General features: G+C 52.0%; 2 protein-coding genes across 2 annotated transcripts; both read right to left on the bottom strand.

Annotated features, from left to right (window-relative positions):
* LOC110437131 lies at positions 388–1,614 on the bottom strand. The gene is made up of 2 exons (XM_021465424.1): positions 809–1,614; positions 388–718 (listed from the first exon to the last, which is right to left on the bottom strand). Exon 1 carries the CDS (start codon positions 1,409–1,411, stop codon positions 899–901), a length of 513 nt encoding a protein of 170 aa, XP_021321099.1. The 5' UTR covers positions 1,412–1,614; the 3' UTR covers positions 388–718; positions 809–898.
* On the bottom strand, positions 7,803–8,916 carry LOC110437113. Its single transcript, XM_021465366.1, has 2 exons — positions 8,178–8,916; positions 7,803–8,087 (listed from the first exon to the last, which is right to left on the bottom strand). The coding sequence occupies exon 1, from the start codon at positions 8,778–8,780 to the stop codon at positions 8,268–8,270; it is 513 nt and encodes a 170-aa protein (XP_021321041.1). The 5' UTR covers positions 8,781–8,916; the 3' UTR covers positions 7,803–8,087; positions 8,178–8,267.

Here is a 10,605-nt window from a genome sequence, read left to right as displayed (position 1 = left end):
GCGCACTACCACTTCCCCGACCGGCTCAAAGGCTCAGTCCTCAGGCAAATAAATAAAGAAGAACAGCGACAACACGAGAGAAGGGACATGCTTGGCACTACGACCATGGCGAGACGAACTCGCGATCGCAACATTCAAACACGTCACTCTCTCAACCGGCTCGACGGCTCGGTCCGAAGCAACAAGAACCACACAACCCGCAAGAACCACAACTTGACAAATGACTAAACAACAACACCAACACGACGATATCTCGGAGTAGCACATTTCCATAGCACGAGAGATAGATAGAGATAGATAAATAAATAATTAGTCCGGCGCGAAGGCACGGCACAGGCATAAATAGACAGAGATAAATCATGCATCGACAAGTATAGATAGATCATATAACAAGTGCATGACATGGATAGATGAACAAATGGTCATGCAGATAGATCTTAATGCATACATGAGCAAGATACATGGCATGTATGATATCGAAATGAAGGGCAAGGGTTTTGCCAACGTCGGAGACGATGTCAGCTAGGTTCAAGGTTCGACCTTGCGGGCGAGGATGGCAGAGGGCTTCTACAGCTTGGTCGCGGCTTGCTGCAGGTGGCCGGGGTGCATCTGAAAGAGAAGTCTTGGGGTTCGGCAACGCCTCGAGGTTCGGTGCTCCAACAGCAGCGATGTTAAGTCCAACGGCTCCGGCAAGTGGCACGACATGGGTGCAGCATCCCTGTACAGTGAAGAACACGGCACAAAGGCCGGTTTCAGCAAGGCAAAACAGAAAGCTAGCAAGGAGGGCACTTGGGCACTGGTGGCTCACCGGCGGCAGAGAAGAGCTTCGCGCGGGGTGGTGCTGCCGCTGCTGCACGTTCAGTGGTGATCGGCAGCCAGCAAAAAGGGAAGTTCGCGGTCACCGTGGCAAGATGAGCACGGCGTCGTGGTCGGGGTCGCGATCACCACGGCCGGCGCTGACGCGGTGACCATGGCGACGTCCTGGCGTGGCCGCGGCGACAGGGCGCATCGGGTGCTCGGCGAAGGGGCTTGCTCTGGTGCCCGGCGCGCGGCATCGGTGGCTCTGTCGACGGCGTGTCGGCTCGACGAGGTAAGCTCCATGACAGCACGGGGGCTCGCGGTCGACACCGTCGTGGACGCGGAGGGGCGCCGAGGCTGAAGGCGTCGTGGCCGCGGCGACTCCCACGGTGGCGAGGCAGAGGCTCGGCCGGGCTGTGGCGTCCACGCGGCCGGCCGTGGTCGAAGCTCGACGCGGCGAGGGCAGCGGGCTCGACGTCGCCGGGCGAGGCTGCTGCGCAGCGAGGACGGCACCGCGGCTGACCCCCGCGTGGTGATGAAGCTTGACACAGAGGTAGGGGCACGGCCGAGGCGGGCGCAGTGGTGCTTGGCGGCGTCGGCAGGGCGAGGCCATGGCCGCGGCTCTGCTGCTGCTCGGCGAGGGCGCGGTGCGGGTGCCGAGGTGGTGCCGAGGACGAGACGCTCGGGCGACGCAGTTGCGGGCGACATCGTGGTGGCGATCGACGGCGTCACGACGTGACCGAGCTCGGTGGTGCAGGTGCGCGGGGCGAGGTCGGGGTCGAGGCGCTTGGTGAGGGTGTGGAGCTTCGAGTCGGCTATGGCGGCGGCGGCGGGTAGAAGAAGGGCGAGCGGCTGCTGCTGCTTTTATAGCGCGGGCGCTAGGGCTCTAGGGACGTTGCGGCCATCCTCGGCGTCCGTGTCCGCAGCGGGACACGCGGCGGTGGATGCGGGGTCGCACGGAAGCCGTGGCAGGCGCGAGCGCTGGCGCGGCTCTGCCTTGGGCGACGGCGGCGGCGGCTCTGGGGCTCAGGTGTCCAGCTCCCTGCTAGGGTTGGGGCTGGGGCGCTGGCTGCTGGGCCGGCCACGACTTGGGCCAGAGCAGGGAGAAGCGAATGGGCCAGCGCGGCACTGGATGGGCCAAGGAAAGAGCTGGGCCTCGGAGGGGAGACAGGGGGAACGAGGTGGGCCGACCTGGCTGGGGGGTAAGGGGCAGACTGGGCCTTGGCGCGCGCGAGTTGGGCCGGACAGGGGGGAAGGGAGCCCAGGCTGGGCCGAGGGAGGGAGGAAGAGGAGGAAAGAATTGGCCCATGAAAGGAGATGGATTTTCCATTTACGAATTTGACTCAAGGGCTTTGAGAGAAATTTAAAAAGGGAAAAAATGAGGGGCATTCGAGAGAGGACTCAACAAGAGATTGAGATGAGTTACCATGAATTTAAGATAGATTTTGCGGAGGAGATTTAGTGATGAGATCAACAAGAAAAGGTTGAGAAGGGATTCGCTTCGCCTTTGAGATAGGCTCAACAGAGATTCAGAAAGACTTGCTACGGATTTGTGCACTCCAAACCCTAATTAGGACTCAACTCCAAATCGACTCACGAACAAAAGCACTCGCCTACAAACAAATCTACATGTATGCCACGATTTGTTAGCGGGTTAGGATCGAGTTTGACCTAAAAACTATATGGTTCACACGATTACAGGAAAAATTTTAGAAAGCTCGTATTTTTGGTTTACGTAAAAATCTGGGATGTTACAGTCCACCCACCTTACAGGAATCTCGTCCCCGAGATTTAGGCGTTGCTCGGTCGATGAAGAAGCAAGGGTGCTATTCTCGAAGTTCCTCTTACTTCTAAGTTGTTTCACTTTCAGTATGATCGCTCCACAAACTTTTTCCAAAACAGGAGTGAGTCATGTTCCAAGTGTATCCAAGGCTCACTCGCTGGTGTTGGGTATCCAAATTTTTACAACAAGGCGATGGGTATCCAAGAATCGCACCAGGTTGATGAACATCTGGCTCTCAAAGGGTGCTTGGCAGGCTGAAACATAGCTAGGGTTGTTGGCTTTCACCAGCTGTTTTTCATGCATCACTTTTTGCAAAAAGCTTTTGAAAGGAATGTTTTTTGGAAAATCACGTTTCATAAATGGAGTGAAAGCGGTTTTACAAAGTCAAAGTTTTTTTTTAAGATAGCTCAAACTGAAAAGAGCTTTTGAAAAGGGTTGAAATCAACGCAAATTTTGAAAACCAAATTTATTTATTTTGTCATTATTATTATTTATATTATATATATATGTATATATTTATTTTATTTTTTTTAAGAGATTTTTTTTTGTAAAAGATTTCAAATCAAGAGACTTTGAAACTCTTTTAGTTTTCTAAATGAGGTGTTGCTCTCTTTTATTTGAATTAAACAATCTAGTTTTGAAAATGGTTAGAAATCATTTCTCTTTTTTTTTGCTATTTTTTTTTGAAGGTTGCAAAACAAAATCCTTTCACAATGGTTTTTGTTTAACAAATCAGTTACAAATCTCTCATTTTGTAATACAAGGTTGATTTTTGAAGGGAATTTGGCTCTCGAGATAAAATCAAAGGCCTTTAAAACAAAACTGAGCCAAAGATCTTTGGTTTGAAAACCACATTGTTGATGAAAAAGCAAGACTTTTGTTTTTCAGAAGATGGTTGGTAACACTTTTTGAAAGATAACTTATTTTTAAATCAGTTCATAAATAGCTTTTGAATAACATTGAGTTGAGAATGGAGTTTGAGTTGCCTTCTTTTCGAAAAAGGAAGACCTTGAGAGAGTTTTGAAACACTTATCTATTTGAAATAGAGATGTTTTTGTTAAAGAGGGGACATTTTAACCAAAAAGGAGAGAAAATTTTGAAGATAGGTTTAGTTGGAAGCCAAAACAGTTTTGAAATAGATGGGAAAGACATGATGCATCAGCTTTACACCCTTTTTCAGCTCTGTTAGCCAGGGCCACCTATCTAGTCTCGGGACGGTCTTGGGTTTAGCCGACTAGGTTGGACGGGATCCAGAGTCTTTCTCGCATAAAACAAGTTCTATGACTTACACTCAGACAACAAGAAGCCGAAGAAACACAACAACATAAGATCCAAGCACTCAAACAGCATTACAACTCCTAATGCATAGTGTTGACTTGAGGTGACTCACAGACCTTCAAAGTCTCACACGACTACCGATCTAGCGTGGGCATGTATGGGAAAAGTTTCCAACGGTCAACTTTATGAAACAGGGAGGTCAGTTAGCAGCAGAATTCAAGGCAGAGGGGGAAAACAAGTGTTAGTGTCTATAACTCTACAAAAGATAGGATGTTTGGCTTCTTAACTAGTGTTTGGTGCTAAAGGTCTCGTCCTAGGGTCAAGTATGGCTCTGATACCAACTGAAACGACCTAGATTTTTCCACAAAGGGGAAAATCCACAGATTCGAATTATAATGTGATAATTCAAAAATTGAGCCATCACATTATCATATATCAGCTGTTATCATAGTCATACATCGTGAAAAACAAGATTACAACACATTTACTTTACAACTCTCAGTCAACAAGCCTATTATATCGTTTTTCTAGCGGAAACACACACGGGTCTATATCAGAGTTGATGTAGCGCGTCAGCGGTGAAGGCTCCTCCTTCACGGGCAATCATCAGAGTCGGCGTAGTTTATCAGCAGGCGTAGCCTCCATCTCCGAACCAAACTTGAGTGCAGGAACGAGACCACCTAATCCTTCTACTCTCCGTAGTCATCGTCATGGACCACGTTCAAAACCTGCTAAACAATGTTCAGTACGATTTGTACTGGCCACTGGCTCCCACCCTATGCTTTTGCGTAAGCTTTGTGGTAAGTGGAATGCAAAGGGTAGATCAAGAGGCCTATACATATGGCTGTAGTCTTTCCTATACAAGTTCATCAATATTTAATAATAATAATTCATCAAGTTTAATCCATCTCATCCACACATCCATCCATCCATCCCATCACACACATCTCACCACACTCTCACTCTCTAGGCGGCAAGTACGACTCCCGCTCGTGCTTTGCCTCAACGGCCAACGCCGGATCCAACACAAACCCAGGGGAAGGTAGAAAGGACTCCTCTCTCTAGTCAAGTGAAGCTGTACTTAGGAAAGGTCCATAGCCGACGAATCGGCATATGTATCGATCGATCAACCAAAACTCTGCAGAGGTTTACACTAACCACAAGATCACCATCATCGACGGTGGCCCCCGTCTAGGCTGATTCCGAGCTGCCTCCCAACTAAATACGATGCCACCCTACCACTCAGAACTGGGGCCATACCGGAGTACCACCGGCATGCTGAGACTGTGAGGCGTAGTACCGGGCCCCCAAGGTCACTACGCTGTCTTAGGAGGGTGTAGGTCCTCATGCCCGTACCTCCCTACACTATCTGCTATCAACCTAGTAGTAGTGGCACCGCACTAGCTGGTCGTACATCCGTCCCGTTCCATGGCTAAGGCGAGTGGCGTGTAAGGCTTCCTAAGACCCGGTCCACAGAACATATCAGTCCTTAGGGTGACCAAACAGGATATCTTCACGAGGGGCCAACTGATGCCCCGCTCGACGGGACATCCGGCTACCCCGTGCTAAACAGCAGCTCCCATCCCGGCGCTTCGTCCCACGAAGACACTCCACTCCGGGACCTCTCCCTGTCACATGTACCCGCCACAGGTAACTCTCGTGGAGAACGCCCAGGTAGCGTCCCCCGGCAAGACTTGTCCCAAGACTCGTCGTAGATCCTGCTCGGTCGACTCGACCCTCACCACACACCCAAGACACACGCCAAGATCTCCCCAAATCCATTACCATCTCATTATCCATTTATTGGCACCACGTGCCTTATCCACTCACATCCAATCTTCCACATTGCATCACATCACAGATATAATGCGTAGTAGAAGCAGTAGCAAGTAGTGTGCAAGCATCTACCCTAACAGCGGGTGTGCGAAGTTTATAGGTTGCAACAAGGCAATGGCTCACAAGCATTTCTACCATGCAACCTATCTCAGTTCAATTGCATAAAAGTAAAGCACTAGCATCTACATATTGCATGTCTAATAGGATTCTACGAGGTTGGGTGGGACGTGGCACCTGTTGAATGTTATCTCCAAGATCCTCAGTTCACTTGTAGTTGTACTCATCCAAGATCCTCCTTTCCGCATGTCCTCCCTCCAACGGGTCCTGATCCGATCAACGCTAACTGAAGCATCTACCTCGAAAGCGACAAACAAGGCGAAACAATCAAACCACTAGACCTAGAAGGACTGCGAAAAGAGACGACAGAACACTGAGGAACAACTACACTAAAAGAGCAACGAAAGGAAAACAGCTTGGCCCTCTCGACGGATGTCCGGTCCCTGGGCTAAAGAAACAAGACTGGCTGTTCACTAAGTACGAGTCAGAGTCCTAGCTTAGCCAGTACTTCCCGGGTCAACTGAGTCAACCTGTACGGCTTCAATAAATGGTTTAGACTCTAACTCATTCTAAGCAAACACCACAGCTTACGGTCTTTCGATCCAAGTGTCATAGAGGTCGACAAGAATCGAAAAGACTATGAGCACGAGAAGTTCCGGTCTCTCTCAATCTATACGCCATTGTAGTTGGCGGAAGCCAAGAGAGGGTGGAACAAAGAGAGAAGAAAAGGGAAAGTGGTCTACTCCTTCCAATCCACTCGCCATGGTAAGAGACGGGGAATCTGAAAGAGTGACACACAAGAACACGAGTGCTCAAACTACTTGTAGGGTACCACAACCTAGGTGCACTAAATGCACTAAGACATCACCAGGGTTCTTAGCGGTGCGGTTGTCACCACGAGAACCAAGAAATGCTACGGTCGAATAGGTACAAGCGTACAAGAGTTTTAAACACGAAGAACCAAAAAGACGGGAAAGGACACGGGATTCATCTCCCTTTGATCCACTCGCCATAGCAACAGCGGGAATCGCGGGATTGGAAACAAAACAACAAACAAGCAAAACGAGTCTCAATCCATGCTGATGATGATTAAGATTAAGTAAGAAGAAGAATGGAGTTCTACCCTTTCGACCAACTCATCATGGAACGAACGACGGTTGGATAAAAGAGATACGACCCCACGATCCAAACCTACTCGTAGGGCACCATGACTGTGCGACTAAATCGGCACGAGGCTATTCCTAAGGCCCGTAGCGATGCGGTTGTCACCACTAGGTCCGAGGGAATGCTCTAGTCAGGATGGTACAAGCATACGAGGTGGTTAGGATAAACACTCGAGAAATGGGGTAAAGCCCGATGGTCATGGCAAGGTGGACTTGCGGCCACGAGCTTCACCTAACAAGTCCCCTAATCCGTATCCCACTAGACTAGGCCACATAGGTCTCGGGTGTGCGGGTAAGATCCGTGTCGATAAAGACATCGAGCCCACGATGACCACGGCTGCGGGACAAGAACAAGAGCTAACGACCCTAGCGCGACAGAGTCAACTGAACTCGGGAAACGAGTTACGCTCGGCATCGCGATCACGGCGGGACGAACCCACGATCGAAATGGTCAAGCGCACTACCACTTCCGCGACCGGCTCAAAGGCTCAGTCCTCAGGCAAATAAATAAAGAAGAACAGCGACAACACGAGAGAAGGGACATGCTTGGCACTACGACCATGGCAAGACGAACTCGCGATCACAACATTCAAACACGTCACTCTCTCAACCGGCTCGACGGCTCGGTCCGAAGCAAGAAGAACCACACAACCCGCAAGAACCACAACTTGACAAATGACTAAACTACAACACCAACACGACGATATCTCGGAGTAGCACATTTCCATAGCACGAGAGATGATAGAGATAGATAAATAAATAATTAGTCCGGCGCGAAGGCACGACACAGGCATAAATAGACAGAGATAAATCATGCATCGACAAGTATAGATAGATCATATAACAAGTGCATGACATGGATAGATGAACAAATGGTCATGCAGATAGATCTTACTGCATACATGAGCAAGATACATGGCATGTATGATATCGAAATGAAGGGCAAGGGTTTTGCCAACGTCGGAGACGATGTCGGCTAGGTTCAAGGTTCGACCTTGCGGGCGAGGATGGCAGAGGGCTTCTACAGCTTGGTCGCGGCTTGCTGCAGGTGGCCGGGGTGCATCTGAAAGAGAAGTCTTGGGGTTCGGCAACGCCTCGAGGTTCGGTGCTCCAACAGCAGCGATGTTAAGTCCAACGGCTCCGGCAAGTGGCACGACATGGGTGCAGCATCCCTGTACAGTGAAGAACACGGCACAAAGGCCGGTTTCAGCGAGGCAAAACAGAAAGCTAGCAAGGAGGGCACTTGGGCACTGGTGGCTCACCGGCGGCAGAGAAGAGCTTCGCGCGGGGTGGTGCTGCCGCTGCTGCACGTTCAGTGGTGATCGGCAGCCAGCAAAAAGGGAAGTTCGCGGTCACCGTGGCAAGATGAGCACGGCGTCGTGGTCGGGGTCGCGATCACCACGGCCGGCGCTGACGCGGTGACCATGGCGATGTCCTGGCGTGGCCGCGGCGACGGGGCGCATCGGGTGCTCGGCGAAGGGGCTTGCTCTGGTGCCCGGCGCGCGGCATCGGTGGCTCTGTCGACGGCGTGTCGGCTCGACGAGGTAAGCTCCATGACAGCACGGGGGCTCGCGGTCGACACCGTCGTGGACGCGGAGGGGCGCCGGGGCTGAAGGCGTCGTGGCCGCGGCGACTCCCACGGTGGCGAGGCAGAGGCTCGGCCGGGCTGTGGCGTCCACGCGGCCGGCCGTGGTCGAAGCTCGACGTGGCGAGGGCAGCGGGCTCGACGTCGCCGGGCGAGGCCGCTGCGCAGCGAGGACGGCACCGCGGCTGACCCCCGCGTGGTGATGAAGCTTGACACAGAGGTAGGGGCACGGCCGAGGCGGGCGCAGTGGTGCTTGGCGGCGTCGGCAGGGCGAGGCCATGGCCGCGGCTCTGCTGCTGCTCGGCGAGGGCGCGGTGCGGGTGCCGAGGTGGTGCCGAGGACGAGACGCTCGGGCGACGCAGTTGCGGGCGACATCGTGGGGGCGATCGGCGGCGTCACGGCGTGACCGAGCTCGGTGGTGCCGGTGCGCGGGGCGAGGTCGGGGTCGAGGCCCTTGGTGAGGGTGCGGAGCTTCGAGTCGGCTATGGCGGCGGCGGCGGGTAGAAGAAGGGCGAGCGGCTGCTGCCGCTTTTATAGCGCGGGCGCTAGGGCTCCAGGGACGCTGCGGCCATCCTCGGCGTCCGTGTCCGCAGCGGGACACGCGGCGGTGGATGCGGGGTCGCACGGAAGCCGTGGCAGGCGCGAGCGCTGGCGCGGCTCTGCCTTGGGCGACGGCGGCGGCGGCTCTGGGGCTCAGGTGTCCAGCTCCCTGCTAGGGTTGGGGCTGGGGCGCTGGCTGCTGGGCCGGCCACGACTTGGGCCAGAGCAGGGAGAAGCGAATGGGCCAGCGCGGCACTGGATGGGCCAAGGAAAGAGCTGGGCCTCGGAGGGGAGACAGGGGGAACGAGGTGGGCCGACCTGGCTGGGGGGTAAGGGGCAGACTGGGCCTTAGCGCGCGCGAGTTGGGCCGGACAGGGGGGAAGGGAGCGCAGGCTGGGCCGAGGGAGGGAGGAAGAGGAGGAAAGAATTGGCCCATGAAAGGAGATGGATTTTCCATTTACGAATTTAACTCAAGGGCTTTGAGAGAAATTTAAAAAGGGAAAAAATGAGGGGCATTCGAGAGAGAACTCAACAAGAGATTGAGATGAGTTACCATGAATTTAAGATAGATTTTGCGGAGGAGATTTAGTGATGAGATCAACAAGAAAAGGTTGAGAAGGGATTCGCTTCGCCTTTGAGATAGGCTCAACAGAGATTCAGAAAGACTTGCTACGGATTTGTGCACTCCAAACCCTAATTAGGACTCAACTCCAAATCGACTCACGAACAAAAGCACTCGCCTACAAACAAATCTACATGTATGCCACGATTTGTTAGCGGGTTAGGATCGAGTTTGACCTAAAAACTATATGGTTCACACGATTACAGGAAAAATTTTAGAAAGCTCGTATTTTTGGTTTACGTAAAAATCTGGGATGTTACAGTAGCCATCACCGGAAAGAATGAGGATCTTAGAATTCTCATGGAGGTATACTATATTCCATCCCTTAAATGCAATGTTGTCAGTCTTGGTCAGTTAGAGGAAGGAGGATGCCGTATTGAAATAAATCACGGCATTATGACTATATTCGACAGAAGGCAGACAGATCCAGAGAAGCTTGGGGTGCTGATTCGAGCAGAGAGGAAAAATAGACTATACATGATAAAAGTGAATCTAACCTCTCCTGTCTGTTTACTGACAAAGATGGATGAACAGTCCTGGCTTTGGCACGCACGCTATGGTCATCTGAACTTTAGATCATTGCGTGACTTGGGTGCCAAACAAATGGTGGAAGGGATGCCAATGATCAAGAAAGCGGAGCAGGTCTGTGATGGTTGTGCTTTGGGAAAACATCACAGAGCACCGTTCCCCAGAGCTTCCACTTATCGGGCAAGCAATGGGCTGGAGTTAGTCCATGATGACTTGTGCGGACAGATTACACCACCGACGCCGGGTGGGAAGTCCTATTTCGTATTGCATGTCGATGATCACAGCAGATTCATGTGGTTGGAACTGCTATCAACAAAGGATGAGGCACTGAACTATTTCAAGAAGTTCAAGGTGGCAGCCGAGGTTGATTCACGCTGCAGACTGAAAGCATTCAGAACAGAACGCGGAGGTGAAT

Source organism: Sorghum bicolor, chromosome 7, assembly GCF_000003195.3.
Source record: "Sorghum bicolor cultivar BTx623 chromosome 7, Sorghum_bicolor_NCBIv3, whole genome shotgun sequence".
Lineage (NCBI taxonomy): Eukaryota > Viridiplantae > Streptophyta > Magnoliopsida > Poales > Poaceae > Sorghum > Sorghum bicolor.
This window is presented reverse-complemented; position numbering and strand designations above follow the sequence as displayed.

Excerpts from the sequence above, each read along its gene's own strand:
- LOC110437131 (XM_021465424.1), bottom strand. The coding sequence starts at position 1,411 with ATGGCCTCGCCCTGCCGACGCCGCCAAGCACCACTGCGCCCGCCTCGG.
- LOC110437113 (XM_021465366.1), bottom strand. The coding sequence starts at position 8,780 with ATGGCCTCGCCCTGCCGACGCCGCCAAGCACCACTGCGCCCGCCTCGG.